The sequence below is a fragment of the Parasteatoda tepidariorum genome, chromosome 12 (assembly GCF_982258835.1).
Source record: "Parasteatoda tepidariorum strain Cologne lab strain chromosome 12, Ptep-v5.0, whole genome shotgun sequence".
NCBI lineage: Eukaryota > Metazoa > Arthropoda > Arachnida > Araneae > Theridiidae > Parasteatoda > Parasteatoda tepidariorum.
Window position 1 is genome coordinate 39,256,356 of NC_141766.1, and position 25,953 is coordinate 39,282,308.

General features: G+C 30.8%; 1 protein-coding gene across 2 annotated transcripts in view; it reads left to right on the plus strand.

Annotated features, from left to right (window-relative positions):
* The first annotated feature begins 22,951 nt into the window (after positions 1 to 22,951).
* LOC107455087 (pyridoxal phosphate homeostasis protein) overlaps positions 22,952 to 25,953 on the plus strand; it is a 42,807-nt gene continuing 39,805 nt past the window's right edge. Inside the window, exons 1-2 of one of the 2 annotated variants that reach the window (XM_043056392.3) lie at positions 22,952 to 23,171; positions 23,838 to 23,942. In XM_043056392.3, the coding sequence (XP_042912326.2) occupies positions 23,085 to 23,171; positions 23,838 to 23,942 (192 nt within the window). In that variant the 5' untranslated portion in view covers positions 22,952 to 23,084. The remainder of the gene's footprint in view (positions 23,172 to 23,837; positions 23,943 to 25,953) is intronic. The other variant, XM_043056386.3, reaches the window with a different exon arrangement.

A 25,953-nucleotide genomic window follows, 5' to 3' on the forward strand; every position in this document is an offset into this window, starting at 1 on the left:
TAATAAAACTAAAATTTACAGTATTTAAGTCATTCTTTAGGTAATCTTTCATTCATATGGTGTGGATTACTGAAAATTCTGGTTTTCAAAACTATTGTTGTTATTACCACGCATTTAATAAAAGACACAAAACTGAAAACGAAATTCAACCGAATAAATGGTTTTCAACTGAAAACAGTTTTGAAAAACCGGGTTTTTCACATTAAACCGAATAAATTTCCAAATTTTACGATATTTACCAAATTTTATCATTTAATATAAAATTATATTTTATGGTTGGTTTTACCAAAACCATTACCAAAGCGCTTCGGTAAAAATAAATTGAGCATTTTGGTGTTCCCATAGAGCCAGGAATACGGTACATTTTACCATATTCTGGTAGTTTTAATAATACTTTTTTATTCAGTATACTCAAATTATAAACAGTGGCCGGAAGACCTCGTTTCTAGACCACATATTGGTTTACACCTTAACCCATACGCATCAACAAATTAATGAAGTAGCATTTATCATATATTTTTGAGCTTGTAATTTTATATTACTTTTTCCAAAAAATATCTGATATTGGCCTTAAACCTTCACCCATACGCATCTTCAAATTAAGGAAGTAACATTTATCATATACTTTTGAGCTTGTAATTTTATATCAGTTTTTCCAAAAAATATCTGATATTGGCCTTAAACCTTCTCCCATACGCATCTTCAAATTAATGAAGTAGCATTTATCACATATTTTTGAGCTTGTAATTTTACATTAGTTTTTCCAAAAAATATCTGATATTGGCCTTAAACCTTAACCCATACGCATCTTCAAATTAATGAAGTAGCATTTATCATATATTTTTGAGCTTGTAATTTTATATAAGTTTTTCCAAAAAATATTTGATACTTCATACTTCAGAAGGTTTTTCCAACTCTTTCACCTCTTGTAAAAGAAATTAAGAAACATTTTAAATTGTTTATATTCAGTTGCGTTTTTAAAACATTTTTATAAAGATAATATGCTTTGTCTGATGTGAAAAGTCAACAACTTCAAAGTTACTTTATCGATCAAAAACCCATCATTTTCTACTCTTCTTGTAGTAATATTTTCTTCCTATAAAGTTTCAATGTTGAAATCGGTCAAAATAGCCCTATCATCGTTTTATCCAAATTCATTATAGATATGTTTACCCCGAAATTGCTTTTCCGCATTTTCAAAAGAAAATCTCAATTCCCTATTTTTGAGCTGTAAATACTTCTATTTGTAACATATTTTTTCGGAAAAACAAGAAAAATAAAAATATCTTTAAAACCATATGAAAGAGTTTTAGAATAACTTGATAAATCAATAAATCATTTTCTACATAGTTTATATTTCTTTCTTTTTTTCCTATTTAATTCTTATCCGTGTCTTAATTTTACCGAAACCATTTCGAAATCGCTTCTGTAGAAATTTCGGGGCCTTTTGGTGTTCCCATAGAACCAGATACAAGACCAATTTTACCATATTCTGGTAGTTTTTACCATACTTTTTTCTCAGTGTTTTCTGATTTAGAACAGTAGCCTTAAGACCTCAGTACTAAACTACACAATGGCCGCACACCTTAACCCATACCCATCTCCAAATTGATAATAAAATAGCATTTATCAAACTTTTTGAGTTTGTAATTTTATATTAGTTTTTCCTAAAATGTTTAATACTTCACATTTCAAAACTTTTTTCCAAGCATTTCACCCACTGTAAAAAAAATTTAAAAACATTTTAAATAGTTCACATTCAGTTGATTTCTCAAAAAATTTTAATAAAGATAATTTGTTTTGTACAATGTAAAAAGTAGACAACTTCGAAGTTAAGTTATCAATGGAAAACCCATCATTTTTTATCATTCTTATTGTGATGTATGTATAAATAAGTTTACGCCGAAATTGCTTTTCCGTATTTTCAAAAAAAAATCTAAATTCCCTATTTTTGAACCATATATACTTCTATATATACTTCTATTTATAATGTGCATTTTTAAAAATGTAAGAAAAACATCTTTAAAACCATAAGAAATAGTTTTAAAATAACTTGGCAAATCAATAAATCGTTTTCTACATAGTTTATCACGCTTTTTTTTCCCTCAATTTGTTCTTTTCCGTGTCTTTAAAAGCGAGCCATAAAAAATCGAGCAAGTTAAAGAGTATCAAAACTTGGATATACGCATATTTTTCATCCTATAAGCCTTCGGGATCCGACAAGAGGGATTAATCATTATCGCAAATACAAATCAATGAAATTGTCACTTCATTATAACAAAGATTAAGCCACACATGGTATAACCTTGAAATCTATACAATCTTTAGTATTTAAAGTGACAGCGAAATAACAATTAAAATAATCTAAATTTGTTTCATTTTACCAACACTTAAAAATTTCACTACCAGATTCAATTAACCATTTTAAAAATCTCCTGATGCGTTAGTAGCAGAAACAAGACATATCATGTTACTTAAAAATATTAAATTTATTCCATTAGGAAATCTTTTGATACATTTTATTACATATAAGTTTTTCTAAAATCTAACTTATATTTTTATATGAACACATGATTGTACGCAATAATTTTCTGAAGCATTGCAAATTTTCACCATTTATTCATCGTTTTTCAAAAAAAAAAAAAAAAAGAAACTTAAAAATAGATACGTTCAGAAAGTTTCATTATTGAAAGTTGTATGACGTGTTTGTCTTTTTATTTACATGTTTCTTTGTTTGACTAGCATTGATCTAACTAGGACGAAAAAAAATAATAGTTTAACTATTATAATTTTCTGTAGACATCATTTTCACTCCATAGCATTAATTTTCATTCTATTGTACTTCTCACGTTTATGTTCCAAGGCAATTTGAACCAGTTTAATTATTTTTTCTAAACAAACAATATTTTTGTTATGATGTTGGATATCATAAATTAAAATGATTAAAGAAGATAACATTATAGCTAAGTTTATTGAAAATACATCTTGTTTACATCATACTGAAGATCGAAGTTACAGTGCTTATTCAAAGATAAAAGTTGAAGTAAATGTTTACATGTTGCAATATATTATCTATAAATTGAAGTAGAAGTTAATAAACTATATTGATTGATGGATTGATAATTTACAATATATGACATGCCCTTTTTTTTTTTTTTTTTTTTTTAATAAAATTAATAACAAGTAAAGTTACACAATTTAAATTAAGGTTAAATTAATATTTACAAAACCATAAACTAAATAAAAAAGTTTACCAGATAATTCTGTGTCTGATTTTAAAATGGGTGGAAAGAATAAGTTTAAGTTCGGTAGCGCAAAGGTTTATTTACAGTTCTATGGCTGCGTCTTGGTTCGGAAGTTGGTAGGTCAGTTTGTTTAGATGCAGGAGAAATTTCAGGGCCAGCATCGTAAAGATCTTCTACGGTTCTTTCATGGTTAGTTACAGTATCACTTTTGAATGGGTGTATAAAAATGCGGTTTCTTACATAAACTCCTCCATTTTTTGATTGGATAGTATATGTTCTAAATGAGTCTTTCTTTATTATTTTCCCTCTAACCCATGGTTCTTTTGGCTTTAATTTGAACCAAACCTGTTGATCCAACTTTAGTTCGGGTAATGGTTTGCGTCCACGGTCTGCATATTTCTTTTGATCTTGTTGTCTTTTTAACAGTTGGGCTTTCTCTTCTTTAATGTCAAAGTTTGGTTGAAGATTTTGTGGCAGAGATGGAATAAAAGATCGCAGGCGCCGACCCATTAAGAGCTCTGCTGGTGATTTGAGACCTTGTGTCGGTGTAATTCTGTAGTCCAACAAGACTATATGTAAGTCTTTACCTTCTTCCTGTGCTTTTTTCATTGAATTTTTGAAGGTTTGGATAGCTCGTTCAACTTGGCCATTAGAACATGGCCAATATGGTGAAGATTTACTGTGGAAAATATTCCAGCTGTCCAAGAAAGTTTTGAATTCATTTCCATCGAACGGAGGGCCACCATCACTCACAAGCTCCTCGGGTATACCATGGCGGGCGAATACACATTTCATTGCATTGACAACGCAAGCAGTGGTTGTTCTATTCATGGGCTGCACTTCAATGTATTTTGAGAAGTAATCAATTATTAGCAAATATGTTGTTTCCATAAGGGTTAAAAAATCAGTACCCACTTTCTGCCAGGGTCTTTCAGGCAAGTCCCTTAGTAGCAAAGGTTCTTGTGCATTTGCTCTCTGATGCTTCTGACATACTAAACATCTTTCTACAAAAGTTTCTATGTCTGTGTTCATTGTAGGCCAATATAGGTATTCACGGGCTTTGGTTTTACATGCAACAATGCCTCGGTGACCAGTGTGTAGTTTTTTCAAAACATCAATTTTTGCAGATTCTGGAATGATTAAGCGACTTCCCCTACATAAAAGACCATCTTCAGTTTCAGTTATCTCATGTCGACAATGCCAAAATGGTCTTGCTACTAGGTTTACTCTACACTTTTCACTAGGCCAGCCATTCTTAACAAGCTGGCTAAGTTCTTGCAATGCTTCATCAGCTTTGGTGGCTGATGAAAGCTCACTCCATTTGGATTTAGTTGCAATGGCTAGTACTGTCTCAGAAGTAGCTAGTGGTGAATCACACAGATTGTCATTAAAGATATCTGGACAGGTAGCTCGTGACAAAGTATCAGCAACTATGAGCTGCTTTCCTGGGGTATATTGTAGAGTAACTGTATATCTGTTCATGCGCAAAAGCATTCGTTGAAGTCGTGGTGATATTTCATCATATGGTTTTTTACTTAGTCCAAGAAGGGGTTTGTGATCAGTTTGTACAAGAACATGTCTGCCATAAGTAAAATAATTGAACTTTTCTAATCCAAAGATGATAGCTAGAAGCTCCTTTTCTATTTGAGCATATCTTGATTGTGCACTAGAGAGTGTGGCAGAGGCATATGCAACAGGTTAGTTTTCTTGGGTTAATACAGCCCCTAACCCTCTTTGACTAGCATCTACTGACAGGAGAACAGGTTTTGTTGAGTCAAAGAAGCTTAGACAAGGAGCTTTCATGAGAGCACACTTAATTTTTTCAAAATCTTGCTGCATGTTCTGATCCCATAAGAAAGAATTACACTTTTTCAGAAGTTGTCTAAGAGTATGAGTTAAGTCTGATAGGTGACTTGTGAACTTTGCTTGATAAGTCACCATTCCCAAGAATCGTTGTAAGGCTTCTTTGTTTTCTGGAGCAGGAAATTCTTGAATAGCTTTTATTTTCATAGGATCTGCTTGTATTCCAGTTTCCGATATGATATGCCCTAGGTATTTTATTGATGGCTGTGCGAGTTGAAGCTTTGAGATATTAAATTTTAGGTTTTCTTTCCTAGCAATGGTGAGAGCCTTTCTTAAAAGCAAACAGTGTTCATTTATGTTTTTTGAACTTAAAGCTATATCATCAAAATATGGTTGGATTTGAGGTTCATTCTCAAAAATTTCCTCCATTGCTCGTTGAAATTCTTCGGGAGCATTGTTAAGCCCAAAAGGAAGGACTAAAAATCTATATCTTCCCCATGGGGTGGAGAATGTTGTCAGATAGGAGCTTTTTTCATCTAGTGGAAGTTGCCAAAATCCATTTTTTGCATCTAAGAGACTAAAAACTGTACAACCCTGCAAGCTGGTAAACAGTCTTTCTGATGTTGGAATTGGGTAATGGGGCCTTAGGATAGCTTCATTTAAAGGTCTCGGGTCAATGCATATCCTCAGTTTTTTAGGACTGTTCACAACTACCATGCTGCTAACCCATTCTGTAGGCTGTTCAACTTTGGCAATAATGTTTTGTTGCTATCGATAAATGGAAATAACAAGTAAGCTTGACCAGATTAGTATTTATAATGCTTAGTAGGCAGTTTAACTTTACTCTGACACCATGTTATGATGTTGGATATCATAAATTAAAATGATTAAAGAAGATAACATTATAGCTAAGTTTATTGAAAATACATCTTGTTTACATCATACTGAAGATCGAAGTTACAGTGCTTATTCAAAGATAAAAGTTGAAGTAAATGTTTACATGTTGCAATATATTATCTATAAATTGAAGTAGAAGTTAATAAACTATATTGATTGATGGATTGATAATTTACAATATATGACAATTTTAATATTAGTACTTTCTATTAATCATTTTAACTCATTAGAAAAAATTTAAATTTCAAAGATTTATTTTAGTTGTAATTATCTTTTTATCAGATTTGGATTATTCTATTAATTTTGCTTTCTCTCTGTCTCTCGCATTTATGTTCCAAAACAATTTGACCCACTTCAATTATTTTTTCTAAACAAACAATATTTTAACATTATAGTATCCTTTTGACAGATTTAGATTATTCTATTAATTTTGTTTTCTTGCCGTCTCTCTCCCACACAATTTTGAGAATTATTACTTTTTACAAGTTTAGCTGAAAGTATACTTTATGAAAGCAAACGATAATTCTATACCTTAAACCTCTTGAGAATCAAGCTTTAAATTATGACAGAAAATGCTATTTTTAACTTATAAATTTGTAGCTTAGAAAAAAGTAAGCTCATAATTGCAATAAAATATTCGTTTTCTTCTATTCTGGGACCCAATTTCTTAAAAATTCTAATTTCATCAAATAATTATCTTTTCTTTTGTGAGGATACGAATTTCGTCAAAAAATGCATTAGGCTTTATGCTGTTTGTCATCTAGCCAAATTGATTATCAATTACAAGATATAATAAGAGCGTAAATGAAAGATATCTCAGTCACTACCCAGATTCAACATCAGTAAACATGCTACCAAATGAGTACACTACCCTCTGTATCATCCCGGCATACAATGTTTGCTATTTTAAAATCACGTAAAAAAATCTCCTAGAATTTCTCGCAGAATATACTGAGATGAAACACAATTAAAAAAGTAGTTTCCTCCAATCATCTCTCGTGTTTTGTCAAAAACTCACGTGATTTCATGACAAAATAACTGTCAAAAATAACGCAATATAATTTTAAGAATAATTATTAAAATCAAGAATTTTATTTCTGAGGGTAATCCTTACTTGTTTGAGGACACGATTTCGACTAAAGCATTAGATTTTTACTGCTATGTATAGTTTAATACAATTGCTTATGAAAGACAATATAAAATCAAAAGAAATGTAAGCGAAAGAGTTTTCTGGCATTACCAATTACCAGGATTCAAACCCAAAAAATCTGTATGTCAAGTGAGCCCACTACCCTCTGTACCATCCCAATATATTAATACCATCTAGGGTAGCCAACATGCACTAAGATGATTAATCCATTTAAGACTACTGATGCGAAATGCAAACCTTTTTTTTTACTTAAAAAGCACTTTATGAAAAAAGTAATGGAACATTTATGCTTAGACTAACCTGATATTTTCTAGTGTTGGCTACCACTTTTATTTTAAAATATCGCAATTATCTTATTTCATATCAATGTTTATGTGCAAGTCTAATAATAATATATTATGCTAAGCACGAATTTCATGTTTCTCCAAGATAAGTTACAGGAACGAAATAATAGAGAATTGAGTAACCATTTTTTATTTTTCTGAAAGAAAGGATCTCATGGAAACGTTAGTCCATAATGGGTTAAAATGGAATTGTTATATATTTATTGATTATTGATATAGATACAATAAATTTTCCTCTAATGAATCTACCAATGAAATACTAAAATCAATATTTCAAAAATGTAATTTAGCATTAGACAATTGCCCATCTTTAGATTTTTGAAAACGTTAACAATGTTTTGGAAATATTAATTGATAAGCAAAAATTGCCAAAGAACGTAGAAATTTACAACCTAATTCAGCAACCACTTCAGCTTTAATATTTAAGATACGGAATTTCCATGTATGTTTTAGAGTTACCGAATTATTGTAGTGATCAAGGAGGATTTATAATAAATTTGAAAAAAAAAATGTTTAAAAAATTATAATAAGAAAAACAAGAAAAACTTTTGTTATAAAATAAATTTTTCTACAACTTTAACTATTTTTGCGAGCTACTGGGAGATTTGAAATTACTGAATAAGACAGTGTTTATATAGCAAACATATTTTTAAAAAAATAACTATTGTTCTTATTGTTACAATCATTTTTACTCTTATTTCTTTTTCTGAAAAGTATTTCTTCATGTAATTATGGTAAATATATATATATATATATATATATATATATATATATATATATATATATATATATATATATATATATATATATATATATATATATATATATATATATATATATATATATATATATATATATATTAGGTTTTTTTAAAGTATTTTTAAAAAATAACGAAGTAGATAAAATCTTTTTTAATGAAAATAAAGGAAATATAGATTTCTCATCTGCTTAGTTATCTTATAATTTTGTAGGAGCTTAGCGCCATCTTTTGACAAGGCATTGAATGATTGAGACTGTTTGGCTGAAAAAACATCACAACATAATAAAGCCATTTAAACAATAAAAAATATGTAAAATATTGGATTAAATTTTTTTTCCTACTTATAAACTAATATCTTATATCTAATAACAAATAAAACGTAATTCCTTCTGTAAAATGTTTTTTTAACATCTGAGAAAACAGCGATTAAAAAAATTTGATTGTATTTTGGAAAAATACAGTAAATCACTGGAGATGGTTTTTAAAATGATTTTTATTTAATTTTACAAAGTAAAAAATTTATTTAGAATATCAGTTGTTTCATATTTTTTTAAATAAATGTAGTTAAGCATTGTTATTGCTTAAATTAATATGAATGCCATTTACGATCAAAATTCAATTCCTATTCTAAAATTTTTGAATAAGTACATTTTTTCCTTAGATAAAATAATGAATCTTGCAATATGTCCAGATGCAACAATGAATTTATACACCCCTGATATTGCATTAGGACATTCCGTTTAGCATAGATTAAATGCACAATCAAAAAACGAGTACCAAACAAAAAACAATCAAAATATGTTTTTCGAGTACCTTATTACTAATTATTATTATTAAGGCTCGGTTAGGCAAAATAGCCCCTCGGGCAAAGAACATAGAAAGGAGTACAGGGGTGGACAAAATAATGAAAATACATCTATACTAATAAATTTTTTTTACATTTCCCAAGAAATACTTAAGGAATCATTTTATAACTTCAGAAATGTTTGGATCATGCGATTTCTCATACTTATTAATAAAGTTTAAAGCTTTTAGTGGCTTGAGGGACCGATAATAAATTACAAATGGAAAATAGTGTTTTTGAACACCCTATGCGAAAAAGTGTGGCAATAAATTTGTAACATATACAATTATTTTGATCATTATATGTAATAAGTGCACAAATTTAGTAAGCCCAGCTTATATTTTAAGGAGATATGGAGATTTTTACAAAATACCAATTTTTTTTTTGTCTTAAGTTTTTTTTTTTTCGTTTTTTTTTTTTTTTTTTTGCTATAACTTTAAAAATATTCAATAAAATTAAAGAACAATTTTGGAGCAATTTAAAACTAATTACAAAATTTTTTCTTTAAAGTTTGAAAAATAATTCGTTGATAACTGAAATATATAAGTAATTGAAAAAGTTCTTTTATATTGGGCGTTTAGCAAAATTTTTTTTCATAATTTTATAGTGAATTGTATTTGGTATATAATAAAAAAAAATAATTTTAATTTGAAAAGTTCAATTTAAAAATTTTTAAGATATTCAAATCGGACTTTTCTTATTAGTTGCTAAATATGATTCACTACAAAATTAAGTTTAAAAAAATTAATTTTTCCCTCTAATGGATTGTATAAGAGAACTATTATAATTGCTCATACCTTTAACAGTTTTAAACAAATTCATCTCAAATTTTTAAACCATACTTTTGTTATTTACTTTAAATTGCTCCTGAAATTTTGCTTATTTTTATTTAACCTTTTTAAAGTTATAGCGAAGCAACGTAAGACAAAAAAATTATTTTTTTACAAAAATGTCTAAATCTCCATAAATAATTAAGCTATATTTACGAAAGTTAGTGCAGTTATTACACATAACAACCAAAATAATTGTTACAAGTTACAAATTTATTGCTACATTTTTTGGCTTATGGTGTTACAAAACACTATTTTCCATTTGTAATTTATTGTTGGTCTCTCAAACCTCTAAAAGCTTTAAACTTCATTAATAAGGTTCATTAATAAGGCATAGCTGAAACACTTCGAAATTTAAAAAATGATTCTCTCAGTTTTTTTTGAGAAAGATCAAAAAATGCATGAGTAAGGAAGTGTTTCCATTATTTTGTCCAATCCCTATATATTCCTTACCTAAATTGACCATATTTTTGTCTAGCTCAGGTTAGCTCCATTCCAGAAAAATTTAAAAACTGGTAGAAATAGGTAAGAGAACCAAAATGTTTTAACTAATTACAATCAATCGAATAGATTTGTAAATTAAATATCTGTTTTAGAAATGATAAACTGAATTCCTACAATTGACATGAAATTATGAAGCATATAAAATTTACAATAACTTCATTTAACATTTGTCATAAAGTTGTACATTTTTCCAGGCTGTGGCCATCCTGCAGCTTCAGAAAATTCTAGAATCTTTGCTACAATCAGTAACAAAGCGCGAACGCGGCCGAAAAAAGAATCAAAAGCTACCTAGTTCCTGGATCACGATTATGGTTAGAATTCTCTATCAATTCATAACCTTTAGAAAAATTTCAACTCGCAAACATTCTAAAGAATATTCTGTCTATGAATAGAACTCCTCCCGCGGCAGAGTATGTTGCTGCTATGGGAACAAGTTTAGTATATTATAGAGAGGGGCCTTACGATATTTTTCTCACCAACCCCTGTTAAAACTTGTCCGAAATGTTTATCTTATCTGTAAATAGTTCTACCTTGTAACCAAGTCAGCGATAATGCTACACACAAATGACGAGAGGAGTCTTTTACATAGACAAACTGTTTGCTTGTTGTTGTTGTTGTTTTTTTTTCCTTTAATGTGGAGCCCGTTAAACTAAAATTTCTGTTAAATTTGCTCCGTTTTCAACCAAAAACATAATAATGATTGGTTTACTCCAAAAAGAATTGGTTTCTTGTAGCAAGCATTTGAGCTCGTTGTGGATAGCGCTTCAACAATTTATATTTAATTGATTGTTTCACTACGCTTTAAATATTATTTATGCTATTGATTTTTATGTGCTTCATAAAAATCGTTGTAAGAGCAACTTCAATTTATCTGAGAATTTATACTCTCCGGCAATATTTTTTTTTCTTTCAGCTGTCAGTACATGCTTTTAGTGTAGAGTTTTACTGAAATTTTGCAAAACACTTTTTTTTAAATTCTTGTTATTGCAACGAAAAGATGTTAAAATAAACAACGCTTTCTAACATATATCTTTTAGTTCGCTATTAAAATTGAGTGTAAGAAAGATTTTCGTTTTAAATTTATAACATTGAAAATGTAATACTTTATAGTTACGAATAAATAATAGAATCAGTTATAATGAATAAAAGTTTCAGCAACACTTTTGTTTTCCAGGAGCACGTATCATCGTTGCTCTATACCAAATTATTTCGTATGCCTACTTTAGGAACTAAACATCATAGAATGTAGTTACTTTTAGCAATCAATGTCTCTATCTTTTTTCCTACTTTTAAAACTAAAAAAACTACAGAAACTATCCTTTTGTTGAATATTAGCTCAAAGAAAAAATATTCACTTTCAAAGAAAAGGGGGAAAAAATCTCGTAGATTACCAAATTTTTAAAAAATATAGCTTGAGCAAATAACAAAAAGAAATACGAACGGAAACGAAATAACTGCATTGTGTCAACAAAAAATACAATACATTCTAGTATAAAGAGGAATAACAGTACTTTTACTGAAACGCTTTTCTCAATAAGCTACAAATATGAACTTCCCTTCTTTGGCAAGAAAAAGGATGCAAGAAAAAAACGAACTTTCATCCATTCCCCGAAAATGACAGATTGCGTCAATGTTTGGGCTTTCAAAAAAAAAATGAGTAAAATAAAAGCTGAAGCTTCCCACGAATTCATTTCTCCCTTCCTTCGATTAATTTTCGAAGTGGCAAGGACCAGTTATGATTTATTGCTTCGTAAATTGCTTCTGATCTACACGTTGTATTACCTTGAAAGTTTCTCTTTATGTTTGTTCTTTCGAACCATCAAGAAGATTCACTCGATTAAAATGCTCACTCATACAGACTTGCCTTTTTGTCACTGATACAAAGTAAATTGAGTAAGAAAGGAGAAAAAAATCTCCACATTCTTCAAATATTCGATTAACCTATACTTCCCGGAAAACAAACATAAAAATTAGTTTCAAAAGGTCTTTCTTCGTTGTCTCATACGCTATCTGGCCTGGACAAAAAAGAAAAACGATCGTTGTTAATGTTCCAGATTTCTTTTTTTTATTATTATTTTTTTTATTGACGAAACAAAGATTTGAGTTTTGTGTTAATGTTTGTGGAAAAAATACTTCCTATTATTTGTTAAAAACTGAATTAGTGACTTCAGAGTTTTTGAAAGCTTTGAATTCATTCAAGTTATTTTTATTTATTTATTTTTTTTTTTTTTAGTATTTTAATCATAATTATTAAAATTTCTAAACAATAAGCAATCAGAAAGTTTTCTTACCAGTTATGATCAGCAGACGCTTAAGTGGATAATAAGAAGTAGAATTTTATTTAAAATTTTGAGCTGAACCAGATTTCTCCAACTACCTGTTACAAACAAATTTATAAGAAATTTCAAAAGACATGGAGTCTCAAAAATACAGCGAAAAAGCAATTAGCAATCAGAAAGTTATTTTGCCAGTTATAATCATCAGACACTTTAGTGAATAATTTGAAGTAGAATTTTAATTAAATTTTTAAGCGGAACCAGATTTCCTCAACTGCTTGGTGGGAATTTAGGTGAAATTTTACGATGCATAGAGTCTCAAAAATGCAGCAAAAATTATTTAGGAAAGTAAGACCCATCATAGGCCCAGATTCCAGAAATCTTCTAGCCTTCAGCGGGTGCTGCTGATAATCAGAACATCTATAGATAATTTTTCAGCTCAGAATTTTCAAAAAAAATTTCGCAATACCTGAAGATTTTTTTCCATTTAAGATTTAAGAAACAAGACAAAAGAAAAATCATTTTTAACTCCTAAACTTAATTACTTACAATTTGCTATTCAATAATATTTGTCCCTAACAAAATTTATTTACCAATCTGCAAATGTATGATGATTATGCAAATGATGCCGATATTGCTTTATGAGAAGGATGATTTTTTTCCATTTTTCATCTTTCCACCCGGAGATTTTTTTTCCATTTGAGATTTAAAAAACAGGCCTAAAGAAAAATCAGTTTAAACTCCTAAACTTAATTAAATACCATTTGTTATTTAATAATATACTATTTGTCCTTAACAAAATTTATTTTCCAATCTGAAGATGTATGATGATTATGCAGATATTGCTTTATGAAAAGTAAAAAAAATTTCCCTTTTTCATCATTCCATCTGAAGATTATTTTCCATTTAATATTTAAAAAACAAGACTAAAGAAAAATCATTTTTAACTCCTAAACTTAATTAATTACTATTTTTTATTTAATAATATACTATTTATCCATAACAAAATTTATTTAACAATCTGCAGATGATGCGGATATTGCTTCATGAGATTGAATCGAAATATGATAACTTTCAAAATATTCTACTAATAATTAACTTAAATAATTTTTAATTACGAAAAATATAAGATTTAAATGTAAAGATTTTGAAAATAAATTTTTAATTTCCGAAAAATCTAGCTGCTTGTTTATATACTGTGTACGGACTTATTCAATTTTTTTAACTTTCAAAAGTATTTTTTAATTTTTTTCAAACTAAGGAGCCGTCGTTAAGCGATGTCACACTTTTTCAGTAGTTTTGACCCCCACCTCCCCTTTAATCATAAAGTTACACTTTATATACCTTGCCCCCCCCCCCATGTCACATGTCACGCTATATTACATAAACATGTTGTACTAGCAGTATAGAAACGATACACACGTTATAGAACATATTTCAAATTTTAATTTTGAACGTTTACTTTGATCAGAATTGTGAGCTTAACAGTTATAATAAGATGTGTATGCATTTTAATGAAAAATATTTAAAAAAATATTTAATCTGCTGATTTTGAATGTTCTTATTTTTACCTAAAAGTATGATATCACCATTTGTGTTAAATCCTCCCAGCCCCTTGTCACAACTGTCACAATTTCCTTTATCTCCAAGAGTGATATCAGTTGTGAACAGCCCCTAAACAGATATATAAAATCTATTTCAATCAGTTATTAAATATTTAAAAAAAATTAAACAGCTATTCAGAATTAGTAGTACTATAAGTATCAGTACTTTATTTGCGTCACACTAGAACTGCCCAATGGGCTATTGAAGGTAGTTTGACATTCCTGAGAATGATCCCAACACATGCCATCTCAACTTTGATCTTTTTCAGAGGGTATGGCTGCTCCGCTTTGATAGACCGACGACCTTGCGCGTAAAGTTTATGGTGGAACAGTTTAATGAAGAACGATACCGCAACCCTCGGTTCATTTGCAGACTGATCGAAATTGTCACCCACCAAATCAAAATTGTTACTGAGACTTAATTGATCAAAATTGTTACTGAGCACAGCCAAAGATACTTGACTGCGATGATCTACTGAAAGCCGTGTCTTACGATCCATCCACTGTGGAACTTAGAATTAGCAATTTTGAAATATAAAATGAAATGATACAAAAATAAATAATCTCAAATTATTTTTCTTATTTCTAAACACTTTTCGGCCTTACATCATTTTAAAATTTGTTTACTTATTTGACATATTACGTATATCTGGCCACCTGTACTGTGTGGTTAGTTTAATCTTCACTTACCACGATTTAGGCGGAAGTTCAATCACCCATTCTAAAAACTGGATATCAGTAGGATTGTGCTTTTTCCGATTCTGTATTATAATTGGTTCAGAATCCCCTATATTGTTATGTTCCCGATTGTTTCAGTCACATACTTGATCAGATTTTCACAATTGACGGTTGGGGAGTATGGTACGGAAAAGATTATTACTACGCCCATCTGCCTTCCGATATAAGTTGTAGCAGTGCATTACATGTATGTGACAGTATTGTCTTCGGATTATCATTACGGATGAATCCTAAAACGTTGCCAATGGTATCAGAGTGTAAACAATAGCAAGCTTCCTGAAATTGGATGAAAAATTTAAAACATCCACTTTCGTTTTCGCAGAACGAAATGTGAACATCCCCGTTATTTTGAAGAGTTCCACTAATAAAGCAATGATTCAGAGTTTAACCCAACATTATCGTGATGTATCGTATGATATTTCAAAATTTCCTGCCTGTATCTCATCAGATTGCGTATCGCTATTCTACTATTCTAAAATCACTATTCTAAAGAAATTAGAAAAAGTGAAAGAAAATCATTCCCGCAACAGTTTGTTTTGAGCCAAGGCGGTCATAAAGATTAAGGTTTTACAATTTCGAAAACAGCGCCATGATTGTGACAAGATGGTAAGCATTGCACAACACCTTAATTATTCATACAGTGGCAGTCAAAAGTATTCGTACAATGAATTTTGAAGTGCTCATCGCTTCATAGTATTTTATTAATTATACTACGTCATTAAACACAGATACCAGGCAGGGCCGTCTTAATAGCAAGCAGGGCCCCCGGGCACGGAAATGTTTTGGGCCCCTATTACTGTTTAAAATAGAACTAAAAAACTTCACATGCATAAAATTAAGCATTTTTAAGATATGCAATAATTTTAACAAAGTTAAATACATTTTTATCGCCCCAAAAACTCAATGCACATAAAATAAAGCATTTTTAAACTAGGCATAATTTTTCTTAAAAAAATGAGATGCTAACAAATTGCAATCCTCAAATAGTAAGTAATTTTCAAAACGAAGAAGCTAATTAAAATAAGTAAAATAAAAAGCATAGGGGTATTGTTTATTGTTTATTTATACCTCGTCCCGCCCTAAAAACTTTTTTGTATTTTATTTTGTAACCGTCGCTGAGCAGTCGACCCAATTTTTGGGTTTACGACTACCAATGTTCAATTCCGCAGCCTTGTAATTTTGAACCAATCCAGAAGACAAGGAAACTCCTGGATAGGAGTTATTTGACTGTCATACCCCCAGAGGTATGACTTGTTATGGGAACATGGAGGACTTTGTGATTCGACAGACTTAACGTGCATCAGTCACCATTTACTACACGGGGAGTTTTCGGCCGGTGGAGATCAAACCCACGAACTCTTATACATGGGCCCAGTGCCCTACCAACCAGGCTATCCCGGCCAAGGGTTAAACAATTTTTTCTTTTTCTATTATAACCGTCATTGAACAGCAGATCCATTTTTTGGGTTTACGACTTCTAATGTTCAACTCTGTAGCCTTTTACTTTTGAACTCAATATAGAAAACAAAGGAGCTCTTGTATCAAGTATCGGGAGAAAATTTGGCTTCGTGGAGTACTTTTTCAGTGGAACTAACCCGCATTTACATTACATGGAGATGAAGACCACGAGAGCCTCCCACGGTTAGTCTTACGGCAAAGGGACTCTAACCCATGATCCGTCTGCCACTAAGGATATTTCACGTCAGCACTGTGGTCTGTGCAAGCCGAATGCAGATTCGTATCGACCAGCCATTATTGAATTCGAACCCGGTTCACCTCATTGGAAGGCGAACGCTCTATCCCCTGAGCCAACGCGGCTAGGGTATAGCAGTTAAAAAAATTCAAAAGTTATGAATTGTTTCGTCAAACTATTAAAAAGTCAGTTATTATAATATTAATATTTAAACATCTTTCAATGCATATCAGACATAACCAGTTTAAAAGTTGCTGTCGTATGATTCGAAACACTTTCAATTATTACTTTAATTAACTATAAATACTGAACAGAGTTGGTTGAGAAGCATATTTAGTTGTTGTTGTAGTTCATTTACGTCACACTGGAGCTGCACAACGGGCTATTGGTGACGGTCTGGGAAAGATCCCTGGAGGATGATCCGAAAACATGCCATCACAATTTTGATCCTCTGATGAGGGGATGGCACCCCCGCTTCGGTAGCCCAATGACCTGCACGCGAAGTCGAGCACTTTACGGTAGAACAGTTTAACGAGGACCCATACCGCACATGCTCGGTCCCTACGCAGACTGATCCAAGTGGTTACCCACCCTCACACTGACCGTAGCCAGTGATGCTTGACTTCTGTGATCTCAAACATATTCAGAGACATTATCACTTAGGGAGTTGAGCACCTAAAAACTTCATTTTAACGAAGAAAAATAGATTTCGGCTGACTTTTTATTTTTCCGAGTGATAAACTATTCAAACTGTTGGTGTTTGCATGGTAATCAGTCACTATTCTTAGAAAAAAAAATGCGCACTTTTTACACTAGTATATATATCCCAGAAAGCATGCAACCTTACGGCTACCTTCTGTCGGAATTTTCTTCTTATTGTCGAACGAAAGTTTTTGTACTAAAAACCTTTTTTTAATAAGGCAAAAATATTTCAGTTTTTAAACCTTTCATCCTAAAAGGATTACAAATTATTTTTTAAGACTTTTTTTTAAAAAAATAAGTGTTGTCTCTTAAGTAAAATGGTCACTTAGGTCCATAATGACGGTTTAGTTGACGTCACACTAACGATAGGATCAAACTGCATTGCTCATTAAAATTTCATGACAAGGTGGATTTTAGCTGAGCATGCAAGACTTTGTGAAAAGAAAGGTTTAAGGGTATTTTCACCTTAAGACTAGCTTTACTAAAGGATTTTTTTCACGCTTGAAAACTCTTAAGTCAACCTCGATTTAAGGTTTTTATATAGAAGGTTGTTTTCAAAGGTTTTGGACCAGGGTAATGTGCTTAGAATAGAGCAGATTGCCACAGATCTCGTTTTAAGGTTAGAAGATTTACACGTAAGCCGCATAACCAACCTTTTCGGGTATACATTAAAAGGTTTTTGCTGAGTGAAAATAAACCATATTTTGCTATTTGGAATTTATTTTAAAAATTATATAATGCAAAGTTGTTTATTCTTAGTTGTTTTTTTAATATACAATTTATAAAAGGTAAGATTCTCAAGGGCCCCCTGAGTGCCTGGGGCCCCTGGGCACTGCCCGGGTGTGCCCATGCGTAAAGACGGTACTGATACCAGGCCTTGTATCCTTTATTTTTGAGCAATTTAATCAAAAGAAGTTTTCTTGTAAAACAATTACAGAAAAAAAATATAAAAAATAGAAATTAATTATCAAAACTTTTGTGTCAAATGTATTCGTACACTTAAGAAATTTCCCTAAAATTATATAGTATATCATAGTTTAATACTTAGAAGGATACCCTTTCGCCTTAATTATTGCTTTCATTCGACTTGGCATTGAATCTACCAACTTCTTCGTAATATCTGGTGTAATTGATGCCCATTCTTCCAATATGGCGGTTTTCAGCTGATTTTTATTTTTTACTCCTCGATTTTTGATTTTGTCGTCTAAAATACTCCACAAATGCTCAATAGGATTCATGTCTGGTGATTGTGGAGGTGTGTTGAGTCTTTCGGGAGTGTTATATAATACCCAGAGCTTAGCATTATAAGCTGTATGCTTAGGGTCGTTGTCTTGTTGAAATATATAGAGTTTGAAGACCCATTTGTGAAGCGCTAGAATTTAAATTACTTTTTAGAATGTCAATGTACTTTTTGTGATCCATAATCCCATCAATGATGTGCAATTTACCCACTCCATGTGCGCTCATACATCCCCAAACTAGAATGTTACCACCGCCATGCTTTACTGTCGCACTCAAATTTTTTGGTTGTAGCTCTGTATTCTTTTTACGCCACACAATTTGTCTGCCATCAGATCCAAACACGTTAAACTTGCTCTCATCTGAGAATATAACCCTGTTCCAGAAATCAGGATTTTTATTAACATGCTGTTTGGCGAAAGACATTCGTTTCTTTCTATTAACTTCCGACACAAAAAACTTTTTTCGAGATACTCGACCATGGAATCCTGATTCGTTAAAAGTGCGGCGTATAGTACTTACCGAGATCGAAATTCCCTGTTTGAGGAGTTCTGCTTTTACTGCCGGGGCACTCAATTTTGGATTTTTCTTAATCAATCTTACGAGTAAGCGTCTGTGCTTAATGCTGAGAATTTTTGGGCGTCCACTTCGTGGAATATTTTCAACAGTATTGCGTTGGCAATGTCGATCTATAACACTCTGCACTGTAGATCGGGGTCTTCCAATAGCAAGTGATATCTTTCTTAAAGAGTTATTATGTAGTTTCATTATCAGTTTTCTTTCAGCGAGAGAAGTTTCTTTTCCCTTCCGAGCCATCTCAATTTAAAGCTGTATGATTGACAACAAAAAATGCGAGTTTCAAAGCTAGTAAGCATTAGAATGAAACAGATAAAGCGGTAAAAGTAAGAATAATATAAAATATCGCCAAATATATTCCCACAAACGATATTTTTGGCGCACAAATTGTCTTAATTTTATTATTTTTCAACTTGAAATGTGGATGTACGAATACTTTTGAAGCACGAGGTTTAGTGGTGAGATTCAAATTCTCACTCTATCGAGGAGCTCTTTATGACCAAATTTAAAAATTTCCTCTTAAAAATTCAAATCATTCATGCAACAACTTGAAAAACATTAAGATTTTTTGAAAATTTCAATTAATTTTTACGCAATTTCAATTTTTATTCACTTTTGAAGTTAGTAATTTAAGTGTACGAATACTTTTGACTGCCACTGTATGAATCTAGGTAGGCTTTAAGCCATCTCTGGAGATCATACTCCAGTTTTTCGCAATGGCAGTTCAGTGCCGCCAATCAATAAATAAAACAAATCAATTAGGTTATTTAATTGTTTGAACGTCCCGCAGTGGACTGATAGTTAAGACACGGTTCCCAGTAGAAAACCGAAGTCAAGTATCACTGGCTGCGGTCAGTGCGTATTTGAGTGACCACTTGGATCAGTGTTTTTTATAATCAGTCAGTTTTATTAACATCCCATCTAGAAGGAAATAAAGCCACAAAAATAAATACATTTCTCAAAAATGCATGAGCAAAATGGGGTGTGACACTTATAAAATTCATTTTATAATTAAATTTTTCACCTCAAGTTTTGTTCTTATTCAAAGGCAGAAAAGAGGCTAAACTGATTTAGTTGCTCAACAAGCTCTGTTTGAAGAGGAACAAGCAAGCTTCAAGACCTGTATATGTTTAGATTTTGGTCTAAGTTGAGACAGATATTTACGTTTCATCTGTAAGCGTGGTAAATAGTTACATTCACTGCATCACAGAATGAAAAGATGACTAGTTATCCATCGGTACAATGGTGTTAGGTTCTAGGAAGAGAAAATAAATTCAACTCGGATGTTATTCTAATTTTTTCACCATTAACGCCATCAGTTATAAGCATTGTACTTGGTATAAAAGCAAAGGGGGAAGAAACCATGTGCTTCAAATTATGTAAGTACCAGTTTGACTGCAACGATGCTAATATCCATTGCTACCATTATGATTCCGATCTTGAAATTGTGGAATCTTAACTTTCATAGCCTCTAGGTCGACTGCTTCGCAATGGACTGATTGTAAGGACACGGATGCCAGTAGAACACGGAAGTCAAGCATTACTAGCTGCGGTCACTAAGTGGGATGTTGACCACTTTGATCAGCCTGCGTAGGGACCAAGAGTGCTCGGTATCGGTCCTCAATAAGCTGTTCTACCGTAATGTGTTTAACTTCCCGTGCAGGGCGTCGGGCTACCAAAACGGGAGATCCATTCCCGCTACAGAAGATCAAAATTTTGATGGTATGTCTTCGAATCAACTTCCGGGATGTTTCCCAGACAGTCTTCAATAGCCCATTGGGCAGCTTTAGTTTGACGCAATCAGAGTACCTACCTCTTGCCTGACTACTGGCTGTTCCAGGAGAAATTTACGTTTTTTAATTAAAAATATTACTAATAAAAGCACTTTCAGATATAATTCTGCAATTTATTTATTTATTTATTTTTGGAGTTAAATAAAAAGTTGCAAATTTTTACTTTGCACCAAACACTTGCCATTTTTTAGAATTAAATCTTATATCGTTTCATCAAAAATAATAATAATAATTTTTAAACTTATATTAAAAAATAAATGTTAACTTATTATTTCAGTGTTATAATTATTACTTTAAATTATCATAGTTAATTATGAAATGAAAAAGTTACTATTCGAATTTATATTAAAATACTTAAACTTTTATTTAAAAATTTATTAATTAGTTTATTAAAAAGTTTATTTAAACTTTTATTAATTGAATGAAATTAAATATTATATTGCTTCAAACAGCACAAATATTAAGTAATTGGCATTTTCCTTAAATATTAAGATTGTATTTTAATTATTATAAGCATAATTAAAGTAAAATAAGTATGCATAACACTCACAATCGCAGGGGAATTCGAACCAGCTCCAAAGACCACAAAGTGTTTCCATATGGGAAAAAAACATTACATCAGAATTATTCATGATTTATGTTATACTTTGTTTAGTTTTTTAACTGGAGGAGTATAAGATAACTCAACCAAAAATTATCACATGTGGGAAATGTGGGCACAACGGTGTTGGAGGACGAGATGAAGCTCGATATTTTTAGGCGTCAAGAAGGCTTTTTCCTTTGAGTAGAAATGAGTGAATACGCTCGTTGCTGCATATTTCTAGCGTTACCTTGCTTTTTTAACATGAATTGGGGAACGGGAAGTACTACATTTTTATATTTTTATCTGTAATGTATCAGCTGTAATTTATTTTTAAACCTAAAAAGGGATTGAAAATACGAGAAATATTCACAAAGTTTAAACATGGTTTTAAATGTGTGTGAAACCATTTTTTATATATTAGTAAAAAATATCTTACCCATTCTATCTAGCAAACTCAGTCATGAGGGGCTAGATCCCACAAAACCCTTTTGATTGCTTAAATTTAAAAAAATATAAAACAACCTTATTTTTATACATTTTCAAAAATTGTATGTTTTCTTTTAATTTCTTTTTTTTTTCTTCTTTCTCTTAATTTTCCTTTCCATCCCGCTTTACCTCATACACTTAATATAATTGTTTTGCTTTCAAATTTAAAAAAATAATAACAACTTATTTTCTTTAATTATCATTGCATTTTTTTCGAATATCAAAGCGTATTGTGTTCATACAAACATTTGCAGTTCTTGCATTATTTAATCTAGGCATATCATTTGCATATTTTAATCTAGGTAACCCTTCTGCCTCACCTACATTTATTTCCTAAAGAATAAGCCTTAGTTTTGTGTGAAGATTCCCAAAATGGGTTAACTGTCCACACGAACAGAAAGCAAAGCACATTGATAACGTAATCAACATAACATTCAGCGCTAGTTATCGGATTAAGACTGAGAGTTCTTGAACGCATGATTGGTGATTGAAATGAGCTTCAGGTGGCGTAAAGCAGAACTCTCAACCTAAGGCAACTCTTCGCATGCTTTAATCATGAGCGCGTGGAGAGTCATAAGAGGAGGAAGTCTGTAAGTTTCTGTCTTGATTTTCAGTTATATTAAAAACTTTTAAGTTATGAAACTATATGAAACTGAAAACTACATTGAAAATAGTTCTAAAAGAAAACGTAGTGGAAATTTTGAAAAATATTTTAAATATATATTGACATTCCTATACAACTGAGAAGAGGGAAGAGTTAAAACATGGAACCGGTCTTCTCTCTAGATGGCGCATTTGAGCATTGCAATTATGTTGAGCATTCTAATACAGAAGATTGCAGCGCCACATTCAGAGGACAGACGTGCAAAGCTAGAAGCTAACTAGAACATGTATTCTGCTTTAAAAGCAATCATCAATCACTCTGATGGTTTGATTTGTCGGTTTATGAAATCGAGAAATATCACTAAGTAAATCTTTTTGAATTTAATTCTTTTAAACTTGAAAATTTTCAGAAAAATGGCTACATCTGAGGTTTTTGATATGCAGAAAGCTATTGATGATGTTTTAAGAAAGGTTGAGGAAGCACAGGAGCTTCGTTTAGAGGTACATACATATTTAGAATGGTGTTCTGTTTTGCTTTTTAAAGATCTAATTATGGACAGTAATATTTTATATTCAGTTTATTCTCAAACATACTTCATTAAACCACACTTGATTTCTATATTTTGCTTATCTCTGTAAGTTGTTATTTATTTCCTCATCGTTTGATTTGAATTAGAATGTTGTTACTGTCTGGTGGCGTCGTTAATTTCGTTTTAGTTTTTAGATAGATTAGACAACAAAAATTTCGATCGTGTTATACATTGTTTTATTTAATAAAGAAGTATGATCCTTGCAAAGCATTGTATCCTAATCATAAATATGAATTCATTAGTTATTTTTTTAAAAGCTAGCTAAAATCTTATGTGCATATAGGAGAGAACAGAGTTACAACTACTTTTTCTATAAAACCACTTGAATAAGTTTCCTGTTAAATTGGAGCAAAAATCAAGAAGTTTTAATTTTTTTTCTCTTAATTTAATTTTTTTCTCTTTCATCATTAGTTGGTGTTGAACTAACTGCACAATCAGTCATATTTAGTTTAAATATGTATTATGTAAATATAAAAAAAAATGAAACCTTTATAAGGTATTCTATTAATTTAATGAAAACTTTTATAGAATATTTTTTAATATTGTTGCTTTTATTATGGTAATCTTTTTTATACAGAGTGAATTCTTCGATGTCCGTGTGGTGGCTGTTTCTAAAACCAAACCCAAGGAAATGATAGTTGAAGCGTATAATTGTGGATTGAGGCACTTTGGGGAAAATTATGTAAGTTTATCTTAAAAAATGTAATCTCTTTCTTATTTTATGTGATGGATTGTGGTCTTTCTTTACAGTTACCATGTGTTGTAATGTCACCTAGAACTAAATCTTGAAAGAATACTATTAATTTTAAAATAATCAATGAATTTTATTAATTGAAAATAATTAATATCTAGAAACTAAAAACTATTTCTTCTATAAAATTAAAACTTAATTTAATCTATCTCCTCACATTCAATCAATCTTTTGACCGTCATTACTTACTATTATTACGTAACTCTCATTACTTAATAATGTTTCTTAAAGTCTTGAGGAAAAGTGAGAAGTTTCCCTTTTCTTGGCTTATCTAATCATAAGGTATGTTATAAAGGGTTACTGCTTGTCAAAGACCGCATGGCTGAATCACAACGACATTGTCGCAGGACATTACAGAGTTCTTGCAGAAAAATTTGGTTTTCTTTTATGCAGAAATTTTCAAAATTTCTTTATCTCTGAAATTATATTTAAAAGATGCCCTTTTTGCTCATAGGAGTAGAAAGAATTGACTGGATTTTTCTATTCATATATGGGTATAAGAGAAATAAAGTTTAAAAAAAATTGGTTTTCTTTCTGCGGAGGTTTTCAAGAGATTTTTATTCTGCAGAATCATTATATAACAAAACTTTTACTACATTTTTCAGAAGATTCCATTTATGTCCATCTGAGGGTGCTTGTGATTTTTAGATTCTTATTTAGGAATAAAGAAATTTCGATAATGACTGGTTTCAGCTACAATTTCAATTACAAAATATAAGGGGAGGAAGAAAAAGCTATATCGCTGTTGAAAAGATAGTTCCGTTTTAGAAATCATGTTCTTGAAACTCATTCTGCAAATCACGCAGATAGTTTCAAGTATACCATATTTACTGTGAGAGGGGATTTTATTATAAATTATGATTAGTAGCAAAATAATGTCCTACATTTTTTTTTAATTGGGTTGAAATGAAATCAATCCAATATTTTTTTTTTTTTTAATTACACACATGAAAATTTTAAATCACGCATTTGAGTATTCACTTTGTTGATCAGAACTTGCGCCGATTCTATTGTAAATATATGTAGTGTTTTACATTTTTTTTTTTTTTTTTTGCAATTGTTGCCACGAAGTTTTGCTTTGTTTTTTCAAAATTCCAATGTCTTTCATAGCTCAGTTATTATTACTGTGAAGAAATATACTAAAATTATTTTGGCACTCGAAATTTGAATTGCGGATGCAAGATATTGTTCTTTGGCACGCTCGTTTAGCGCCAATATTCTCGTTAATCCATGCGGTATTTCAAAAGTTCTTTCGGCTGTTCATTGCTACGAATTTTCACATTTAAAAAACAAATTCCGATATTTTTTTTAATAAATTTTAATTATACGCAAAACTCGAATCAATTCTTCACTTTTTTTGTGACTATTTTATTGTTTTTGTTTTGTTTTTTTTTTCACTTTTTAATGCTAGTGCTACCGAATTGCAGGGTTTTTTTAAATTCCAGTGATTTCTCAGTTGATATTATTTCTACACATAAAATTTTAATTGCACATTTAAGTAATCACTTTTTGATACACTCAGTTTATGCTGATACTACTGCAAATCTGATTTTTGGCAGTTACTGATGTTGATTTTCGCAAAGTTTTTAAGTATGCCGATATATTTCTGACAATAAGAGAGATTCAAATCACTCATATGAATATTTAATTTTTAAGGCAATCATACTATCACTTTTTTGTGAGGGGCATTTATTTCTAGACTAGGGGTGCACAACCTAGAGTCTGCGGGCCACATGCGGCCCGTCGACTGTTGATGTGCGGCCCGCAGAATCTTCTGAAAACAATAAGAAATTTCTTTTAATTTGGTTTTTGTATAAACATTATTAATTTTCTTTTATTAAAATTTATATTACTCTATGAAGTGCGTTTTTTTTTTTCACTTTTATACTGTAAGCTTCTTTATGGTTAGAATTTATATCTTTCCCCGATTAGGGGAAATTAT